The 22388-nt window shown below is 49.2% G+C and overlaps 1 protein-coding gene across 1 annotated transcript; it reads left to right on the top strand.

Moving 5' to 3' along the window:
* LOC148339297 (segment polarity protein dishevelled homolog DVL-1-like) lies at nucleotides 1-22067 on the top strand. The gene is made up of 15 exons (XM_088289189.1): nucleotides 1-458; nucleotides 4903-4972; nucleotides 6318-6439; nucleotides 9132-9250; nucleotides 11990-12128; nucleotides 13075-13168; nucleotides 13260-13329; nucleotides 13725-13864; nucleotides 14733-14809; nucleotides 15404-15471; nucleotides 15561-15638; nucleotides 15721-15855; nucleotides 16539-16706; nucleotides 16779-17003; nucleotides 20471-22067. Exons 1-15 carry the CDS (start codon nucleotides 289-291, stop codon nucleotides 20935-20937), a joined length of 2142 nt encoding a protein of 713 aa, XP_088145315.1. The 5' UTR covers nucleotides 1-288; the 3' UTR covers nucleotides 20938-22067.
* Nucleotides 22068-22388: the final 321 nt, after the last annotated feature.

Below are 22388 nucleotides of genomic sequence, written 5' to 3'. Positions count from 1 at the left end.
AAAACGTTCCACCCAGCAGCAAATGGCAAGGATGTGGACTGACTGTCCCTTCCTGTTTTACAGCCACCGGAGCTCCGTGGAGCAGAAAGACGGGCGCAACGCGGGCCAACATGTCGGAATTCACGCTGGGCTCGTCCCCGGGGCGGACGCTCTTTTATTAGCGAGTGCTGCTAGCTGCTCCGAAGCGTAGCAGGCGGCCAAGCCAGGCAGGCAGGCGGGCGGGCGGGCCTGCTTCTTGCCATTCAGTTGCAGTGTGCCTCCGCCAATGCTTGCCCTCCCCTCGGTCTCATGGCGGAGACCAAAATCATTTATCACATAGACGAGGAGGAGACTCCCTATCTGGTCAAACTGACGGTTTCTCCGGACAAAGTCACCTTAGCCGATTTCAAAAATGTGCTCAACAATCGCCCCGTCCACAGCTACAAATTCTTCTTCAAATCGATGGACCAAGATTTCGGGTGAGTGTCCTGCTGCTGTTGTTGTTTTTTTGTTGTTATTGTTGTGCCGATTGTCTGATCGAGGCCGCGCAGCGCCGTGCGCGTTTGCACGCTTGCACGCTTAATGGCACCTGCTCGTTATTCCCGGTGCTCGGTCCAAGTGCGCGGAGGACGAGCCGCACCAGTGTTCGATCTCGCAGCCCATCCGTCCGTGGACTCCTCATGACGCACACGCGCGTTCTCGTTTGTTGTTGTGTCACTTCTTCCGAGCACAAACAGCGTCCTTATTATTCGGCTTTGTGAGAGGACATCTTTTGTGTTTATTTATTTTGCTCCTATGTCAATCTTGTTTCCGATTTCGGGGGGCTTCTTCTCAAATATCGATTTCCTCTCACCATCTTCAAAAGCCCTATCGAACATTCGCTCTTGCTTTGACTGGCCACTCGAAAATGACGATCGTTGTGATCAGCATCACGGTCTCCTTTGCACCTCCACAATAATCAGTCCGAGGTTCTAATATTGTCTTGCCTGCTGTGCGTGTGAGTGGCTATCCGGTCTGCCTCACCGTTCGGAGGTTTTCGGGTTCCAATCTCTGTCGGTGTGACGTTCCAAAACGAGATGTATTGTTCCCGGATGGGATTGTGTCTGTTGTTTTTCTCTCCATGTGCCCTGCGATTGAATGGCGACCAATCCAGGGTGTTCCCATGTACATGCCAAATGCCGGCTGGAGGAGCTTCAAGAAAATGCAGTTTTTTTGAGCAACCAAAATTCGATAATAATTAAGGAGTAAATGGCTCTCAAATGATGTCAAGCATATTGTTGGTCAAATATATATATATATATATATATATATATATATATATATATATATATATATATATATATATATATATAAAAAGTCTCCCTGCTTGAGCCACAAACTGTTGTGTGGTGAATGAAATGGAAATGAGACAAAATTGACAGCAAATCAACTTTTTTCAATTACACAACGATAATAGAAAAGCGATTTTCAACTTGGAACCAAAATTATATGACGATATCGTTTTGGTCTGAGCAATAGTTCAATGTCAGTCAAATATCAATGAAAAGAAATCAGGAAGCAAACTGTGACCTCGTCATTCTGCGCGCGGTCGACAGCGACTAAATAAAGTATGACGATCCATTTGTGGCACAATTACAAAAGCATATTAGAGGAAATGCAAACGCGGTTTTGACCACCGGATATTTTCAATTCCTCTTGAGAGATGTTTTCATTTTTATCTTTAATCATTTGACTTGTTTTTATCTTTAATAAAGCTAAAAAAGCAACAACAAACCGAATTATCAACAGGCTAATATGAAATACGAACATTGTGATTCGTCCTGCCTGAGTAAGAAGATTATATTTAAAAAAAAATGTTCATTTAATTTTTTAAATTGACCATTTCATTTGACTTTTTCATCATTGTTCTCACCTCATATTTAAGGTTAAATATTGCACTTGGAAATCAATTGACTTAAATTCCACCTTTTCCCTCTGGGTCCTTATTTTGAAGAGTGAATAAATGAATATTCATTGACTGCTACGAAATCCTCCCGTGGTGAAACACTTTCCCAGCATCTCGCTTATGTTTGCATTGATTACGTGTGACTTTGTTGTGATGGCAAAGTCATGTGGTTGACGTTGTGGACAAATCCTCCACTTGAATGGCCGTGCAGCCTGCAGCATTTTCTTTGACACTTGCAGGCTGCGGCGTTCAGACGAGCACCTTCATCACATTCTACACCTGGAGTGTGTGCGTGCGCGAGAGATAGTTTGCTGACTGTTCCTCCTTTAAATACTGTAGCAGTGCAGAAACGGAACGTGTGGTGTCTTTGTCCTGGTTAGAAAATTTGTCAGGCCTGTGCTGAGAATGACATATTTATGTCAGTTTGTCGTTCCGCCACGAGTCGTCATCGCAGCAATCCGAGCGGAGGAAGTGTCGGAAGGCAGGCGGCGTCTCCGCCCGCAGACGTCATCCACTTCCACTGCAGCTTGACCTTGGGAGGGAACGCCGCTCTTCCTGGTGGCGGGCCCAGCTCGGTGTCTCTCTTTATCCTCGGCTTCCTGCCTCTCTCGCGGCGCGGGGGAGGGGGGGGGGGCTGCTCCCTAGACCTGAGGTGTTCAACGAGCACGTTTTGGAACCAAACGGAGCTCTACGCATTGTCGCTCCGTATTGTCGCTCCGTATTGTGCGTCAGGCCGCACAGTGTGGGCCTCACTTGGACCAAGGACGCGTTGAGTAAGACGAGAGCATTGCGGCCTTTGAACTGTCCGAGCCGCGCTTGGCGCATTATGGGAGCGAAGGCAGAGAGGATGGCGAGCCTTTGTGGCAGTCATGCCGGCCGAGCAGAGGAGGAAAACATCAAATCCCTTGCAGTGCTCTGCGCTCTTTGAAATGTAAATGAGCAGCCAGCGCGAGGTCCTCTGTAGTCGGCCCCCTGCCGCGCTGGAAGGAACAGCCATGTTCTTATGGGATCGTTGAAATACATGGCCGCCATTTTTATCCGCTCTTCGACTGACGGCCGTGCAAAATGTGATTAACCGGCTCCACTCGTCCCTTCATTGGCGAGGACGTGTCCTTCCCAATTGCGCATTTGCATCAACATTCACCATTTGTGCACGATTCTTACTTGACTTGTTTTTGTGTTCATTGCCGCATTAATATTCATGAGGCAAGTCGCTCGTTGAGAAAGACGCTTTGCTTGCTCGCAAACTTCAAGTTGGTGCGTTGTGCCGCCGGTGCGCTGGCGTGCGCTCAAGGTGCTGCGGCGATGCCGGCCCGGCTCGGCTCGGCGCCTGCGTTTCGGTCTCAGACGAGAAGGATGGCTTCCGATGCCGAGACCGTCTCGAGACGTTTGCCGTCACGCTCGCCTCCGAGCGTCTCGTTTGTTTCGTTGTCAACACCAAGAAAATGTCGGGCAGCAATCACGATGCCGTCCGACGCTTTAGTCAATCCGCTTGCTCGGCCACTTCTGACTGAAAAGCATCTCCCGGTGTTTATAATACAGAGGATACCGCATTTGATAACGTGGAGACCCGCAGCTATTTGTCAGAAGAGGCTAATGTATGCACAAATGTCTTTTTGTGGCTAAATTTCGTTATTATGGCTCTTGATCAGGAGTGTTTTGGAGTCCGGAAATTAGGGGAAGTGGATGTGAATCGGAAATGTTTATTAGTTATGAAACCTCTGCTATTAGCTTCTCGGAGAAGGTGGGCGGCGGCTGGAGTGGTGAGATGCACGGACACAAATGCTTTAAAAGGAGCCGGGACAATTATTTTATGAATAAGGACAGCGGCAGCAAAGTTGCGGACGGAGGACGGACCGGCAAAATAGCTGAACAACATCGAAGCAACATCTCTCTGAACTGCGTGTGTTGATGTCTTTCGCACACACACACACATACACGCATCTTGCGGTCAGATGCGTTTCGCCGGTTGTTCGGCCACTTTGCGTCGGTGTTGAGAAGGCAACACGCCTCACAGATGAATTGAATAAGTCTCTGCTTCAACTGTAAGAGATTGCAACAAATTTCGTGCACGTCAGCAATTCCGCTGGGAACGGCGTCAAGTTCCTGTCACGACGAAACGACGTGTCGCCCCTCGTCTGAGCGCGACTGCGACGGGCTGACTGACAATCATCACGTTTGTAAGTGTAACGGCCATCTTATCTCCGTCACGTCGTCAGCGTGTGCCTGCCCGTCAGATGTGACGCTTTTGAACTTTGTCCCAGCAGGTCAACGGTTAACTGCAAGTTTTTTTTTTTTTTTTAATCAGAATTCACATCCATTGATGAAGGAGCCAATGTGCTTCCGTCCATCAAAGCATGACCTCATTTTTTTGTCTTAAGTTGTGCTGTGCAAGATTTAACCATATCATATAGAAACGTGTTTGCTGTAAAAACTAACGTGTGTGTGTGCGCGTGTGTGTTTGTGTTTTGGGGCTCACTCTGTAGCTGTGCTAATGTAGCTTCCAATGCACTTCAATGACATCATCCAGAATATATATATATATATATATATATATATATATATATATAATTTTTTTTTTTTTTTTAAACTAAAAAATGGAAGAGTCTTTTTATGGATGTAAAGACATTTCTGTTGCTCTCAAATATTGATCACAAACGGCGAGCACTTCTCCTTTGCCGAAACAACGTGGCGTATGAAAATGCGCAAATTAGCTGCCCAATTTTTACACAGGCCACGCTTTGTGCAGGCTTCATCCCGTTTGGCTAAAAAGTCAGCCTTACGTAAAAGAAATAAGCCTTTTGTGTCCCTAGAAACATTCTTAAATCTTACAAACATTTTCGGTTGGGGTGTTACTCATTATTTTTATGTTTTTATTTGGGTCTTGGTCTTCATCTGCAGCGATATCAAAGGATTAGTGTCCCGGCACCGGTCCCGCGTGTCACGGTCCTGACTTTGTGTTTGTTCCCGCCCCACAGGGTTGTCAAAGAGGAGATTTCCGACGACAACGCTCGGCTGCCTTGCTTCAACGGCAGGGTGGTGTCCTGGGTAAGTAGTAGTAGTTTTGTGTGGGTTTTCACACCTCCTGTCTCATCCCTGAAAGCCAATTCCATTTTTGAGGTGTGTAGTCGAGAGCAAGTTTTAACGCTTGGTTCGACTACCAGGGTGAGATTCCTCTTAGTCAGGCCCCCAGAGTGCTAGCTGCACTCCAGGGAGCCGCTCAAGCCTCCACACGACGGCAACGTGGGAATCTCGGTCGTGGAGGCTGGGTAAGTGACACCAAGAGACGGACCGCCAGGCATGCAAGTGCAACTTTCACCGGATCATGTCAACGGGACCGCCTCCACAGAGCTTTTTTTTTTTTTTTCTTCAGCAGAACATTAAACCGAACCAAACGGAGCATAATCCAGAGGTGTGTTTGGTTCCGTTTTATGTTCAGCTGCCCCAACATTCTTTGGGCAGTGACTCAGTTTGACCAATGAAGAAAGATCTCTTAATTGCGGTGCAAATCCGGATCATATTTGTCGCATTGATGTCACGTTATATTTGAGTGTTTTATTTTGAGGTGAGAGATTTTATCCAATCAGAATTCAGCTCGCTCGTGTTGCCAGGCAGGTTTCATCATCCCGGCGGCACGCACTATTCGTCCGAGGCCTTCAGACCTAATCGTGTTTGTTCTCTGTGAGCGAGGCGAGGCGGCTTTTACACTTGCTCGAAAGTTGCGATAGCCAATCCGATCACGAGTTGATGACAGTGAAGGCCTTCTCGCTGGCCTTGCGTTGAAGGTGATGAACGCCTTTTGTGATTGGAGGCTCACTCGTGAGTGGGCGGCGCTATGCGGAATCAACACACCCGAAAGTCGTAACTGGCAACCGTTTGAAAATCTCAAATATATTCTGAATGTTTTTTTTTTAAAGCACAATGGCCGAAGGAGGGAAAAGTGTGCATTTAATTGCAGATACGCTTGCCGGGCCATTTTCAAGACAAGCTCGGTCGTCCAACGCACACTATATTCTTTGTCCAGCCATGATGGTCATGTGAGAGGGATTTATTTTATGTCGGACTAAGTTGGACTTGCCTGAAGGCCGACGGACGTGTGAAACGCACGGTCGCCGCGGGTGCAACATTTTTGTCATTCTGTTTCTGGTGTTGTTGTGGAATTACCCGAATGTCTCCAGGGGACAATAAATGATGGCCAATTAAATCAAGCAGTCGTGTTCGCCGAGGATTTCCATTTTAAGCGTTCCACTGTCGTTTGTGGATGAAGATGAAGGTGAAAGCTCGCGGCCTGAATGATTGATGAGCAACTTTGTACGACAGGCTGCCCGTTTCGTTGTTTATCTTGCTTTTTGTTTGCACTGCAGATAAATCTCATTTTTCGCCCTCTCCCAAGTTGGTGCTCGCAGAGAGCGCTCACTCGGATGGCGGATCCCAGTGCACCGAGAGCCATCCCGAGTTGCCCCCTCCTCTGGAAAGAACCGGCGGCATCGGTGACTCGCGGCCTCCTTCCTTCCAGTGAGTAGGCCGATCGCTGCTCGCCACGTATGCACAATTACACGCGCGCGCGCGCACTCCTCTCCGACCTTTTTCCTGCGCTCCGTGCGCATTTGAGCTCGCCGCATCGATTCATCGTCGCAAGCTTGGTTGGAGATGAAGTCGCTGTGCGCCTCCGAGACGTGTGAATGGGCCGTGTTTTGTTTCTCCTCGCCTGTCGTGGAGCAGAGAGGCGTTTGTTGCCTCTTATTTGCACAGATGATGCATCTGCTGCTGCTGTTCTAAAATAGCCTTTGCAGCGTAAACGTCTTCAGGCGGTCATTGAGGAGCATTAGTCTCTCAAAGCGCTCATCCATGTTTGCTTGATGGAGGGCCACGTGGACGAGAAAAAGAAAATAATGAAGTAAGCATCTTAACAAAATACTTTTCCAAGAACAACAAATTGTTCCACCTCCCCGAAGTTTCAATTTGACATGAATCAAATTGTCTTTTTTTCTTGTTTCCATAAAAAGATGCATTTTTCTTAGGGAATGTGACTTAAGGACGCCAGTGGCGCAATCTTTTAGGGGCATAAAAAAAAAAAAGGGAGTGTCTCCTCCAATGAAAGAAGCAGCGAGACAGAAGCCTGCTGGCTCTTCAATCAGAAGTTCAAATCAAGAAAGTTTGTCGTTGTTTGCCAAATACGCAGAGGGCCAACGTTTGCGCGCCCGCCTCAGATAAATGTCTCCACATTTTGAAATCACTTACAGCGGCCCTGCAAAATTGCAACATTTTGTGCGGGACTTTGCTTTTCGGATAGAATCCTCGTTACTTGGCAGGAATGTGTGATGCCCTCACGTGTGGGAAAGGAGAGCCACCCACCGTCTGCCTCATCCGCCTCGTTATGTTCACACTCACGCGGGAGCTCCCGCTGGCCACGACTCAACTCTCGGTTTCGATGAGTTTAAATGTGCTTCACGTTTTCACATGCTCTCGCTTCATTGTCGATGTTCACGAGTCTGGAACATATCTGAGCTGCATTGCAATATTTTCCTGAAGAAGAAAAATGGACACACTTTATTCTCTTTGGAATGCAACTTTATTCTCATGTTCAAATTTCTTGGCCCCTTCTCAGTCATGAGTGCTTGAAACCGTGAAATGTTTTTTTTTTCTCTCCCCTGCGACGCACCAGGCCGTCTCCGTCTTATTCCTTCACACCGGCAGGAATATTTTCTTGGCAGCCAGATGACCAATACCTGCAGAATAACGCGCCTCCTGCTCAAGCGAAGGTCCGCTCTAAATATATCTGCAAGGGCTGGCGGCGTGTCGGTCGAGGCTTGCTGTCATTGCGAGGCCAAAGCCAACCGGCTGAGGCTCTAAATCGAGAACAAGCGATCTGTCATGTCTCCGTGGATCTTTTCATTCAACAGCTCGCCCTCCTCATTTGATTGTTCGCAGCCAGCTGGAAGCTGCGACTGCTGCCCCCATGTGGTGGAAATTGGCAGTGCGACGTCCTTCACGTGAATACCGCCCAACACCCTCCTGGCTTCCTCTCCGAGCTCGTCCCTTCTCTTTTCCTCATCCAGTCAGACAGGCAAGCCAAGCGAACTGCCCACGGCGAACCTCGTCGCTGTGGCCAGCCTTAAACGCCCCCCACCCCCGCCACAAAAATATCGAGAATACGTTGAGCGTATCATTTGCCTTTTGTGTCTCATTCATGCCGTTCTCGCGTTTGTGGGTGTGAATGGCTTTTTTGATGAGCTCGCAGTTAGTTTTGGGCTGAGAATGAACGCAAATGATGTGCTTCGTCCGGCTAATCCGGATAAACAGACATTATACGCGCCCATCTCCATTTCCCAAGAGGGAGGGGGCGGACATCTGCAGCAAAGGGGGCTGGTGGATTTAAAAAAAAAAAGGGGGGGGTGTGTTTGTTCCCAACTGCAGTTTAGCCTTGAATAATCTGCCCCTGGATCAAGACGCCGCCGCAGCCTCGTGGCCTCGCTTGGAGGCACGGATCGCTGTCAAACCATTTCCACTCGCCGTGCAGTCTTGCTGATGACGTCACGTCAGCTGCCGCCATCGATAGGAATTCCGCAGACGTCGAGCAGCTTGCCTTGCAGAATGTTAACACGATGTCCTGATTTTTATCATGATTGGCTGATAGAGAATTCGTCTCGCCTTCTGTTTGTGTCTGAACATGTGCATGAATTATTACAGGCATGCATTATGGATGCGCTTGGAAGTAAAGTGTGTGTGACACACAAGCGCGCATCGTGATCCTCAGTTTTCGTGGCGCCTTTTGACCTGCAAGTGCCGCCAGCTTTGACTGGAACACAGTTTGCCCTCCCCCGCGCAGACTCCGCCCACTCACCAACCACGTCGGCCTGATGATTGCGCTGCACACACCTCTTCTGCCACTCCACAACTTTTTATGCCGTCGGCCATTCAGGCTTCAAATTGTGCTCAAGGCACCAGCTGAGCTTTCAATGGATCCCATTCATGCCAACGTAGTCCAGAGTAATGCACTCTGCGAATTCTTGCGCTGGCTATCAATGACAGCGGAAAACGCATCACCTATCGCGACACACTGGCTGGAGGTTGTGAATTTGAAGCGCAGTCGCCCGCTGGAGCTAAGAACAAAAAAAAAAAAAAAAGGCTGCAGTGCTTCTGTGGTGTTGGCGCCAGTTGTTGTTGTTGTTGTTTTCCTCCTAACCTGCAGTTTTCCTGATTGTAGTGCCAACGCGGTGAGCCTTCGTGATGGCCTCGACACCGAGACCGGCACCGAGTCGCTCCTCAGCCACCGGCGCGAGCGGGAACGAGAGCGCGCCCGCAGGAGAGCTCGAGAAACCGAGCGTGAGTAGGACACATTTCAAATGTGACATTGGACTTTGTGTGGCCCAACACACGTGTGGGCAAAGTATGGCTTCGGGGCCTCATCCGGCCCGCCCACACTCTCTGACCGGCCCTCACAGTGACCGCAAAGTCAAACAGAAAATCTGCAATGCTTTTATTTTGAAAGTTGTTCTTTTTCAGTGCATGTGCGGGCGCGACCACAAGCGAGTTAGCGTGCAAGAGACTTGTGTTGCCATCTTGGCGACATTTTTGCTTACATTTTAGCAACTTTTACTACCACTGTATGAGCAAAAATGAGAATGCAAAGACACAGTTTCCTATTTTCTACGCATTAGTTTCTTTTTCTTTTTTTTAAATCAGTCGTCACTGTCGGATTATACATCAATGTCAATAATATTACACGTATATTTGTGAATCCTCCACTTGCAGCACTGCGGGAGTGGCAGCTCTGCAAATTTCTTCCTTGTGGGATGAATCATCTTTTTATCTGACTAAGACCCGTTCATATGGTGGTTGGTCTACACCAGGGGTCCTCAATCCTGTTCCTCGAGGGCCGCTGTCCTGCAGGTTTTCCATCTCTCCCTGCTGCAACGCAGCTGATTCAAATGATCAGCTAATCAGCAAGGTCTGCAGAAGCTCGATAACGATCGCTCAGGTGTGTTGCACCAGGGAGAGGTGGAAAACGGGCAGGACGCCGGCCCTCGAGGAACAGGATTGAAGACCCCTGCTCTACACCATTGTCATCTTTAAATTTCAAAGATACCAAGCTCAAATTAATATTCAAGATGTTAAATGAAACGATGCGCTGCTCTGACCATTTGAGTATCTTGTGCTTGTGATTTTCAGCTTTGGGTTTTGTGCCGACAAATACGTCCTGCGCAACTGCTATTCCTAGGTTTTGTGTTTTTGAGGAGAAGGGCCTCGCATGACGGATAGATGTTTTTTTTTTATTTATTCATTTTTAATGTTGTTATTTGCATTTATCTTCAATTTCCCGTGAACTATTCATTTTTGAAAGTGTCCACAACTCGGAACGGTGAGAATGCTGGCTGGTCCATCAATCAGATCGGGTCAATGAATCCATTTTAAAGTAGCAAAACACTTTTTTTTTTCTAAATGGGACCAAAGGTTAACCATAATTTGTACATTTGTGAAGAGCACAATCAGCAAACAAAAATGAGATGGTTCCTGTTTTGTCATATTTTCATCAAATTTGCACATTGAAATGAGCGAGCGCCGCCGAATTATACTTACGTGCTGTCGCCATGGCAACAATAGAGATATTAATATTATTTTAAGTATTTGAAATTTTTTTTTTTTCACTCTCTGTTTGGATGTTTTGATTTATTTCCTGCGGACTCACACTTGATCACTTCATTTTGTTTTCTGGCACCTAAATATGCGCACACGCATGCTTTTTGTGCCAATTCGTTAAATGGAACGAGCAGTGCTGCTGGCCGCTTCCTTGTTGCCGCGGCAGCCGTCGCGCTGCTCATAAATCAAGCCGATCAATGTTGTCGTTTCCTTGATTTGCATTGGCTGTCCGAATGCGGCGTGCATGTCGACGCAGACGCAACAAAGAGCGGAGGAGAAACCTTGCCGGCGTTAGCGGCAGGAATTCCCCGGTCACCTTCTACTCCCGCTCCAAGCGATTGTGTCGTTGGCGTTTTAGTGTGATGGCTGCAACGGGTTAAGCCTGACAAGGTCATCCCGTCGGACTTGAGGAATATTGTGGTTGAAACTCTCGGGTTGCTGAAGTTTCCAAGGCCGACTCGTGATCTGCTCGCGCGATATTGTAATCAAGTCACGTGCGATGTCAGCCGCTGCCCAAAACTGGTCCAAAGCGAAAAGATGGAAAGTGAGGTGACGACATCGTCTGATTGTGAAGCTCATCTGCGCTCTGATTGGACGGTGGCCGACGAGCCGTCGTCCTGTGATGAGAGACGACCAAGTAGACGGCACTTGTTTGGGATTGTCCAATTGTCGGTGCGTGCGATGAAGGCTCGCTAATGGCCGCGGCGAGACATTTTGTTTGTTTTTCTTTTATAAAATGACAATTTGACTGTTGAGCGTTGTAACTTTGAGTTTTAAACGGTAACACGCTTGCTTACTTTTCTTTGTGTTTTGCTGCAATTGTGGAAAGTTAGCGACCCTTTTGAGGAGAAACGCTACAGATAATGCATGGTTAGTTCCGAGCAAAAGTTTTTCTGGAATGCGTTTATTTTGAAGACTTTGCTTCCTGTATTTTACATCAAGTGTGACGTCCGCACGAGCACGCCGATAGACGCGCGGACGGGTGTGTGAGCCGATGTTGGCCGAGGCTTGGGTTTTGCGATGGGAGCGACCACGTTGCGGGAATGTTCTGCTGCAATGTGCTCGCCCTCTTCGCCTTAACACGCCGCCGCCGGCCGTGTTTGGATGCGACTTGAGCGTTGATGCTCTGTCAACTCTCAGCTTCTCTCGTTTGCCATCCAAACTTTGCGCGATTTTCAGCTCAGTCGAATGACGCATTTTAAAATCAACATCAGAAATTCTGCTCTTTCAAATATGAAGCGTGCCTAATATTTTGCCCCCCCTGCCGACTTGTAGGACGGGAGCGAATATTAGGAAGAGCCTCTTGCGATGTTCATCATTGCGCATTGCCGAACATTCGCAAATGATTATCTCTCCGACGCGAACACACATTTTGCGATCCAGCAGCAAATGTCGGTGAACTTTTTGTCGCTTTGTCTCCGCCAGTGCCTCGCATCAACGGTCACTCGAAATCGGAGCGCACTGCGAGGGACTCGGCCATGGGTTACGACAGCCCCTCCGTCTTGAGCAGCGAGCTGGAGTCCAGCTCGTTTGTCGACAGCGAAGAAGACCAAGACGCAAGCAGGTAAGCGCCGCTCGCCGCTCGCCGCTCCTTGTGCCTCGTCGCTGCGGTGGCGTCTGCTCGATTCCGAACGTTTCCGCAATCATTGGACGGGCAAAGTGTCAATCTTGCCATCAGACGGAGGTCCACAAAGTCAAAACCCGGCCACGGTTTGGCCGGTGACGCTTCTACGCCAACCGGCCCGTAAACGAGCTTTTGAGTAGAAGCACTTGCGGCCAAAGTCAAACTGCGGCCGGCCGGGTTTTGACTTTTCTGTCAAATATTTTCTCGAATGATTCAATCGGTGTGAGTGTGACCTCACAAGCACGTAAATAAATGACCGTGTGAGAGAATGGTGGCATTTAAGAATGTCGTGAGACAGGTTGGTGATTTGACTTTGAACAAAGGTTGTCGATTGAAATATGATTTCTGAAGTTCAGCGAAGATGACTCCATTTCAGTTAACTTCCGTATCAAACTGAAGCTCCTCCCCCCTCGGAATTTGTAAGCCTGTTCGATCTCGTGGAGAACGTCTGTTTTGTTTGTATTTCGAAGACGACGGGACTTTGCTAGCCCGTCTTGGATTTTGGTCAGTTCGGCTGTGAGCTTCTTGTCCATTTTTTGCAGGGGCAAATATTTCTTGCGTCATCGGCGTCCGTTTCGATGCGTCTTTTTGCCTTCGTCTGGTCAATTATTTCAATCGCGCGGAAAGAGAAGCGGTGCGGTCGTGGATGCTCGGTGGCAAACTTGGCCGCCCGTTCAACAATTGGCGCTTTGATGTTGACCGACACAAAAGTGCCGAATTGGCACCGATTGGCCGTCGTGGAGGAGTTGCGCAACTTTGCCACGGAGCTGCTGCTCCGCATGCTGCTGGTTGGAGTTTGGCAAATCTGGGCGCCGTCGTGACACGATCCATCCCTCGCTCGCCGATGAGCTTTGACTTGACATCGGGTTCTTCTGTCTTCTTTTAGGCTCAGTAGCTCCACGGAACACAGTACCTCCTCGCAGCTGATGCGCAGGCACAAGCTCCGCCGACGGAGGCACAAAGTGGCCAAAATAGACCGGGTGAGCGTCTTGCTGAAAGTGGACGAATGAGCGGGCGTAGTGCTTTGGCGCCGCCCGCATCACATGTTGCTTCCTCCCTCTGCGTTTGCAGTCTTCATCGTTCAGCAGCATCACCGACTCCACCATGAGCCTCAACATCATCACCGTCACGCTCAACATGGGTAAGGCTTCCTTTGAAGGCCCATTAGATCCGTTCCATTTTCAAACACGATCCTCAATGAAACACCGAAAAGGCAAAATGTTTTAAAGTACAACGGATTTCACAATCCGGCCCGAACAAAAGATTTTCCAGCTAAAAACGTGGCGGGATCACTCCTACGTCAGTAATCCTAACCGTCGCGGGGGCGGATGGTGAGGAGACGAGCCACGCAAATTGTTAAGCGTACCTCTTTATATTTACGAGGGACGTTTGTGGCCACGAAGCTAAAATGAGTTCTGGTTGAATAAACGCTTTGCTGCTGTCGCCTGAGAATTACCTGCAAAATAATTTCACATTGTCCCTGAATGAGGTCATTGATTCACTTTGTTTCTGTCCTCCTTTGTGCGTCCCCAACAGAGAAGTACAACTTTCTGGGCATCAGCATTGTGGGTCAGAGTAACGACCGCGGTGACGGCGGCATCTACATCGGCTCCATCATGAAGGGCGGCGCCGTGGCCGCTGATGGCCGGATCGAACCGGGAGACATGCTCCTGCAGGTACCGATGGGCGTCCTCACGTTCTGCCTTTCATCAGGGGAACAGACAAAGGTTTAGTTGAGCTGCGCACAGTATTTCTTTTAATAACCTCAACGTCTTTTTGCGTGTGGCGGCTTGTCAAATTTCTATTTTTGCCTTCTTCTATTTTGTGTGTGGCTTTTACCTCGCTTGGCTCTTTTTTCCTCATTTTTAACACTTGTAAATAAACTGCACGTCTTCTTTTATGGCCACTAGAGGGCTCCATCGAGTCAAGAAATAAGGCCAGAGATTTTTTTTTTGTTCATGGTAAGCTTTTAACTGTGTGCGTGTGCTTAATTGTGATTAATCACATTTTTCAAGTCCTCTTTTTGTCAGCTTGTAACAGATATTTACTTGGATCGTACCCCGGAATAAAATGTAACTGTAAAATCACCAAATGTGAATTTTATTTTAATTGGGCGGCGCGGTGGCCCGACTGGTTAGCAATACAGAGGTCGTGGGTTTGATTCCGGCTCGGTGGAGTGTGCATGTTCTCCCCGTGCCTGCGTGGGTTTCCTCCCACATTCCAAAAACATGCGTGGCAGCTCGATCGTGAGCGCTATGTGTGCCTTGCGATTGGCTGGCAACCAGTTCAGGGTGTGACCCCGCCTACTGCCCGAAGGCAGCTGGGATAGGCTCCAGCACCCCCCCCCCAAATATGCCCATTAATTTGGAATAAATTAAATAAAACTGAGTTAAAATATTTTTTAATTAATTTGAAAATGCAGTTAAAACCTTTAAAATGAACCTCCATAGTTAAGGCTTTAATTTTGACAATCTAATATATATATTAGATATATATATAGTTTTGCTGGTCGCCAGTATCAAACGCTGCCGTTTATTTGTTCAGGTGAATGACGTCAACTTTGAGAACATGAGCAATGACGACGCCGTGAGGATTCTGAGAGAGATCGTTTCCAAAACTGGGTAAGAAGTTTTGTTCACTGCAAGCTGCCTCCTTCGTTTGGCGGCCAAATGCAAGCCAGGTCTTTGTGATCCGGGAAAAATGAGACCGAGATGAATCATCTGCAAAATATTAATCATGAAAATAAGATGATTTGCCGTCATCTTCAACTTTTTGTATTTCCATCCCCAAAGTTGAATCTGGCTTTTTGCGGGCTCTTCAGTCTTTTCTTGTTTGCTTTAGCTTGAGATTCCAATAATTCCTTTGTTTTGTCTTTTTCTTCCTGAAGTTTCTCAATCTCCCGGCTCTTCTGAGTGACGATGTGTTGACTTCACCAATCACGGTCAAATTTGTGTGAAATTGGGGTCAGCGGAAAAAAGAAAATGCTACTATTTTAGGTGGTTCTGATTAAGCCCAGATAATGCTCAGATGTAGGCTGAGTTGCACAAGGTTAAAGGTCACAATATTGGTGGTAAAATGATTTTTTGGGTATTGTTTTTTTTTAATAATTAATTTATTTTCACATCGCAAACACTTAACGTCTGCGCAGGGGTGTGTGGACTTTTCCGATTGTTGAGTTTGCTTGCAATTTGACTGAGCGGCTTTCTTCTTTTCAGGCCTATCAGTCTGACCGTTGCCAAATGTTGGGACCCCTCCCCTCGAAGCTACTTCACCATCCCTCGAGGTAGGACAACTCGTGGAATGGCGTCAATGTTTAGTTTGAAGTGGAAAGCAAAGTTGGTTGGTTCGTTCTGTTCTTGTCATGATGAGCAGCTGAGCCCGTGAGACCCATTGACCCCGCCGCGTGGATTTCACACACCACTGCCCTGACGGGACCGTATCCCCACTACGGTAACAACGCCAACGCCACCCTCGCTTTATGATGTCCTACTGATTACGATCAAGTGTTTTGTTTTGGGGTTTTTTCTTGCAGAGTTTGACGATTTGCCTCTATCAACAAGCAAAACAGACATGGCAACCATCGTCAAGATTATGCAGTTGCCAGACTCAGGCCTGGAGATTCGGGACCGGATGTGGTTAAAGATCACCATTGCCAATGCCGTCATTGGTGAGGACAAGAACTGGACACTAAACTGTCTTTTTTTTTTTAGCTGACCCAAAGTTTAGATGAAGAGCGGCCAGGTGATCTTTTGATTTGCACATCTGCCACACAGTTGGCGGGGCTGTTGGTTCGAATCTCGTCATCATGCTTCTTCGGTATGAGGAACCTAAATGAAATTGCGTGAGAGAGCGGGAATGGTTGTTGGTCTCTCTGTGGTCGCGATCGGCTGACGGTCGCCGCGGCTCTCGTCCAAAGTTTGTCGGGTTATGCCACCGCGCCCCGGCAACCTTCATGACGATGAAATATTGTCGGGCGCTGGAAGCCAGTGAAGAGAGGCCAAGATTGGGGTGACGTGATCCGTCTTCCGAGAGAAGGCGGGCCGCAGCATTTTGGAGCAACCGGAGACACGTGTGGGAGGACTGGCTGACTCCAAAATAATCTCGCCGAGATGTAACCACGGCACGGATGACGGTTTTGAAAGAAAGGGCTTCACTTTAGCCAGCTGCCGAAGATGAAAGAAGTTGGATCGAGAACAGCGCGGATTTGCCCATCCGATTTCAAAGCCCAGTTGGACGCGGTCGGCTTTAGATGAGGTTGCTCAAGCCCGCTTGACACCTGAAGTCAAAGATGAATGAAGTTGTCGCGACTTGTGCAGTCGCCGCCGTTGAGAGATTTTCTTGCGTCGTCAGGCGCTGACGTGGTGGACTGGCTCTACTCGCGAGTGGACGGCTTCAAAGACCGGCGGGATGCCAGGAAGTACGCCAGCAGTCTGCTCAAACACGGCTACCTGAGACACACCGTCAACAAGATCACCTTCTCGGAGCAGTGCTACTACACCTTTGGGGACCTTTGCCAAAGTAAAGTATCTTCAACGCCACGTCTTGCCCAGATTGGACGTCATGGTGGCCTTGTTCTTTGTTCTTTGTCAGACATGGCGTCGCTCAACTTAAACGAGGGCTCCGGCGGCGGCGGCGGCGGCGGCTCCGAGCAGGACGCGTTGGCGGCCTTGCCCCCCTCCGCCAATCCCTGGCCCATGGGGGGGCAGCCGTTCCCCTACCCTCCCTTCGCGTCGGCGCCCCCCTGCTTCCCGCCCGGATACTCGGACCCGTGCCACAGTTTCCACAGCGGCAGCGCGGGCAGCCAGCACAGCGAGGGTGAGTACAGGCGAGTCGGAGCAAAGAGCAGCGTGCCGAGTCGCGTCATCCTCAATCGAGGAAAACAAAAAAAAAACGTTCTGGCTGTTTTGACGGCTTCCTGCCCATTTTCTAATCAAAACCGTTGAACTGTCGTAGCTAAATTTAGTTTGACGCTGCAACAGGAAGCTCCTGCAAAGGTTTTTCCGTTTGCTTTTTGCTTTATGCCGCATTTAATGAAAAAAAAAATCAGCATTGACAGAAAGATTGCTAACATAATGTCAAAAATGACGACTCGCCTCATAGCTCAAGTTGAATCTCGGTGGCTTTTTTTTTTTCTTTTTGGGACACACATTCGACTACCTACGGCATCTGCTCGTGCCAACATCTTGTTCTGATGATGATGAGGATGAAGCCAGTGGTGCCTGGCCCTTCAACTATCGTCGGCCGTCCAAGCAGGCGCATGGCTCGCCGTTCGTCTGCGCGCGATCCCATCCATATACTGGACATTTTTTGTCGGCGTGCAAAGTTCTGGAAAGTTGACCGACTTTTCTGTCCTTGGTGACGAGTCCAGATTGGTCGCCTGATCTTTGTCTTCTCCTCGGATGCTCAGCTGAGCTCAAAGTCAACCTTGGAATGTTCCTTTTGCAACCTGGAATTTCACAAACAAGCTGAGCAAAACTCTTTTCAAGCGTTGAAAAATTCACTTGACGTGTAATTGTCGAAAGTTGGATTCCAAATCGCAACAAAATTATTTTGCTTGGATTTCAAGAACATGCGCTGGAATGACCTCCCGTGCAGACTCTTTGTGACGTCGTTTAACTTCTCGAGTACTTCCTTGAAAATACTCTCTAATGTTGAATATATTTGTCCGAATCACATTTTAGTTTTTCGCTTCAGCTCAATGGACTTTGCGCCGCCCCTTCTGCTTGGCCACCAAAATGGCGGCGCGCTGTCCTCATTCACTTCAGTATCAACTGCATTCATACTTAATATTTATACATTTATATTTTTAGGCATTTGTGACTTTTGGAAAGGATGAAGAATACACCGTATGCTTTTAACGAGAGCTTGGATTCGCCCTGAAAATCCCGATTCGCAATTTGTGTTGACGTCAACGAACGACTTCCGGATGGAATCGACTGGTTTTACTTTTGTCAACTAAAGAAATGAAAACTCCAATTTGATCAGAATTGGAAATGGTAGGCAGGGTGCACTTAAGTGGCGCTTTTTACCTGCACCGCAGGTGTCAAACTCTGGTCCTCGAGGGTCGCGACCTCGCATGTTTTAGATGTTTCCGTCCTCCGACACACCTGATTCAAAGGATCAGGATCATTTTCATGCTCCTTTCCAAGGTTTGCGGAAGAACTGATCGTTGGGAGGATGGAAACCTCTAAAGCGTGCCGGCTAGTGGCCCTCGAGGACCGCAGTTGGACACCCGTCATGTGCGCCATACCGTGCGCAAAGCACGTAGCAAAGGCCGAGACCTTCCGCTCGCGAGCTGGGAAGACGCCGTCCTCGGCTCGGTGGGTCGCCGTGACGAAACAAAAGGCCGGCGACATTTATGGACTTTACGAAGCGTACGCTTTCGACTTCCTGCTCGTGAGCCGGCTAATTCTCATTTCCATTGAATGAGCCTCGCGATCCCAAACGAGACGACGTACTTTGTGGCTAATGACCCTGAGCGCAAACGCCGTCCATTCCGCTGCTCGACGTAAACATCAGAGCGCAGCCGTGCGGCTTGTTTTCATTCGGAACACGATGAATCCATCCCTCAGTTTCTTTTGCGCATTTGTCTCGTGCGCGTGCATGAACCATTCGTGTGCAATCTGCGTTAGCGAGCGGGGAAGATGTGTGTAATTGTGTTGTTCCCTCTGTTTCTGCTGGGCAACGCTAGACTGAAGGAGGATGTAGTCCCGGGACACCGGGGGAACCGGTAAGCCTCCTCAAATTTGCTTCATCCAACACCTTCGCCGCCGCTTTCTCCTTCTTCCCTTCCTTCCGACTTGCTCTCTTCTCTTCTTCTTGCTTGTCACTCCGTCTGCCCGCCCATTCCGTTAACGATCCTGTGAAGTGAAAGCCGTCAGAAAAGTGCTGCTGTCTGATTTGGTATTGCCAATGACGTCATGTTGCTCTTCAAACGTGTGACCAATCAAGCTGCCTTCGGCAAAACAAAGTTTCTTGGTCTGGAAACTTTCTCATTCACGCCGGCATTTTGAAGCGGAGAACATATTTGTGCCTCGCGCCAAGTAGTGCTCGCTCGCCCGCTAACATCCTTCTGGGCCTCCTCTGGCCCGGCGGACGGGCAACGAGCTCGTCCGCCGCGTCTCCTCCTCGCTTGGGCGTTCTTTAAATTACGGCCGAGAGGATGAGCCGAAAATTCTCAATCGCTCTTGGTGAGCGCCGATGCGTACGAAGGCACGGCCTTGTTTTCTAGCGAGGGGGGGGGGGGGCCGCTCATGACGCAAGCTTCCGTATTTGCCATTCTAAAAATCCGGAAATGCTGAAAAACGGCTTCACGCGATTTGGCCACAATTCACTTTGTCGTCATTTTCTTTGAGCATTTCCAGAGCGAACCCAAATTTCACTTGACGGGGTCTTTCACTTTTCATCTCTTGCGTGTGCTCGTTTGTCTCGTGCGTCATCCCTCTCTTTTCATCCTGTGCCGCGACGTACTCGGACTCGGCGGCAATGCCCGACGTTGCGCTCTTTCTTTTCGAGCCGGCATCGTTGGGCTCGACGCAGTTTTGCACTGACGAGACGGCGGTCGGCCGCATGACCAAACGAATGATTTGTTGCTCAACGCGGACGGCTCTCCGCGGAACGTGTTGAAAATGGATCTTCAGCGTGCGCTCGAAAGGCCTTTGCTTTGCAGCCGCGACTGCAAATTCAAAACGGAAGACGTCAGATGGGTTGAAAAGGTTTCGTAAATGCGTGGCGTCAAAGCGGAGAGTGCACGTGCGAAAACGTGAGTACGATTCGGCCCGGTGTAAATCTCGAGTCGATGTCTTTGCGAGATATAAACGATGAAATCGTCCTCAATCGGCGGACATTCGCAAAATATTCCTGCGATGGCATCCCGCTAGCACGAGTTCTGCTCACGACAAATGTTTCTTTCGTGCTATTTGGGGAGCGCATTTCCCCTTCAATAAATTAATGTGTTTCCTCGCTCGCGAAAATAGAAATTTTGCCGCGTGACGTTCTTGGGAGTTCATCAACTGTGCCGTCGGTTTCTCTCAATTGGTCGGAAAATGATCTTTTATTGTTATTTTCTTTCCTGACTGCAACTTGCGTCGTCACAGGAAGAATATTCAAATGCTCGACCGCTTGTGACAATTAAAGCGTGTTGCCGAGAAATCAGATCCTCATGATTTGATGATGCAACGTATGCTTGACGCCACGTTGTGATGCAAAATGGGCGTCGTCCTGGCGTGCGCGCGACTTTGTTGTTCTCCAGCTGACGTAGGGCAACTGTGTCTTGCGGACAGGAAGCCGCAGCAGCGGATCCAACCAAAGCGCGGGCAAGGACCAGGCTCACAAGGTGCCGCGCAGCGAGTCGGAGGCGGCCGCCATCGCCATCGCCACCGCCACCGCCACCGCGCGTGGAGGAAGGCGCGCCAGCCAAATGAGCCATCGCAGCCACGCCCGGTCCAGTCGCAGCCAGTCGCACGGGAGCCAGCCCGCCTCCTTCACCTACGGCCAGGCGGCGGCGCCGGGCTCGGGCTCCTGCGCCCGCAGCGAGCCCGGCCACGCCTCCTCCTACGGCCCCCCCGGCTTGCCGCCGCCATATTGTCTGGCCCGCCTGGCGCCCAAGGCTTGCGTCGGCAGCAGCACGCCACCGGGAGCGCCTCCCGGGAGAGAGCTCGCCGCCTTCCCTCCCGAGCTCACCGCCAGCCGCCAATCCTTCCAGCACGCCATGGGCAATCCCTGCGAGTTTTTTGTTGACATCATGTGACGGGACAGTGCTTTGACAACAAACCTGCCGCCGCCGCCGCTCCCTATTTGAGCGACGCCCTCGAGCGGCTCGCGTCCGACCCGCCGTCGGGCTCTTGTGTGGCCAAAGTGTACAGTTTGTGAAGTGCTGTTGGATGTGGTGATTCGATAAAGCGGCCGAAGCGAGCCGTCCTTCATTCCATCTTGCATGATCTCCCCTGCGAGACCTTTTTGCCGGCCAGGCCTGGATCTCAATCCCCCAGACCGCCGACTTCCTACCACGTGTCCCTCGAAGCGCTGACTTGCCAGCCACTTTTGGTCTTCTTGGTCTCGCTTGTTTTGTAACGAGGCGACCTGGCGCTGACGTCGAAGACGTTTGGTTTATTTGGGCCGCCTCTCGCCAACGTTGAAAAGGAACAATGTGTACACCGGAGGATGTTTGTGTTGTTATTTCTGTGATTACGTCGCATCGATTTTGTCATCCACTGTGGCCGACTGACAATCACTCATCAGCCGTCTGTCAATCAGCGGCCACTTTCCGCAGTCGTTGCTCGGCTTTGTCGAATGTATCGTCGTCGGCGTCGGACGCTTGAAAGTTGACCGTCACGTTTGCTTTTCAAGTGACGTGAAAATTGGATTGCAAACAGTGGCAACTTGAGACCGCCTCCGCTGGGGCCGTTTTGAATCGTCCTCCCGTCAAAGCGATTGGACCACACGTTTCTACATTCTACATTTTGTAATCTGGACAGTTTTCTAATCAAAAATGCTTTTTCTTTTTAGCAGCATTAGTCACCACTCGTCCACAGATTCCCCCGAACGTATTATCTTTACCTCTCGATCTGCACTTGGCATCTATTAGTCATTGAATGTGTGACACGATCGCAAGCTGGCTGCTTTGCTTGTGACTTGTTGCTCACGTCACGCGGCCAAGAAAGCCGGCGTGATGAAGCAAAGCCAAAGCAATTTTTGCTTCAACATCATCAGGCACTTGACAAGTTCAAACCCGGCCGGTCTCGCCCCCGCCCCAAAAAGTTGGATGAGCACTTTTCCAAGTGGACTCTCCCGCCCGCTGTTTGCAATCGGATTGAAAAACAAAAAAGTTAATTGTACATAGAAATTGATTATATATGATTAAAAATCTCTATGTTGGAAGTTCTTGCTGAATCTGTCGCGCTTCGTCAAGTTCAAACATTTGTCTTTGCTGAAAAAAAAAGTACAGAGAGAAGATCGCTAGGTTTCAAGCGTGGGTCGTTAACAAAACGATTTAAATAACGTGAATCCCCCAAAATGAATCCGAGGTGTCATGTCGCAACAACGCCAACGTGAGCTGACATTTGCGTTCAACTGCCAGCGCACGCGTGGGACTTGAACGCCTCACTGCTACGTGTACTTTCCTAGTGGGTGGATTTCATTAACATGCTCAACTTTTTACAACACACGCGACCCTTTTTCTCCGAAATGAAATGAGCGATG

The sequence above is a fragment of the Idiotropiscis lumnitzeri genome, chromosome 3 (assembly GCF_059441095.1).
Source record: "Idiotropiscis lumnitzeri isolate Australia: NSW breed Sydney's pygmy pipehorse chromosome 3, RoL_Ilum_1.0, whole genome shotgun sequence".
Classification (NCBI taxonomy): domain Eukaryota; kingdom Metazoa; phylum Chordata; class Actinopteri; order Syngnathiformes; family Syngnathidae; genus Idiotropiscis; species Idiotropiscis lumnitzeri.
The sequence above is the reverse complement of the archived record's forward strand: the minus strand, read 5'-3'. Positions and strand labels throughout refer to the sequence as shown.

What these genes read in the sequence shown, in the direction of transcription:
- LOC148339297 (XM_088289189.1), top strand. Translation starts at nt 289, where the DNA reads ATGGCGGAGACCAAAATCATTTATCACATAGACGAGGAGGAGACTCCC. An exon ending in TCGATGGACCAAGATTTCGG is followed by an intron (nt 459 to 4,902) that starts GTGAGTGTCCTG and finishes CCCGCCCCACAG; the next exon opens with GGTTGTCAAAGAGGAGATTT. An exon ending in CGGGAGACATGCTCCTGCAG is followed by an intron (nt 13,865 to 14,732) that starts GTACCGATGGGC and finishes TTATTTGTTCAG; the next exon opens with GTGAATGACGTCAACTTTGA.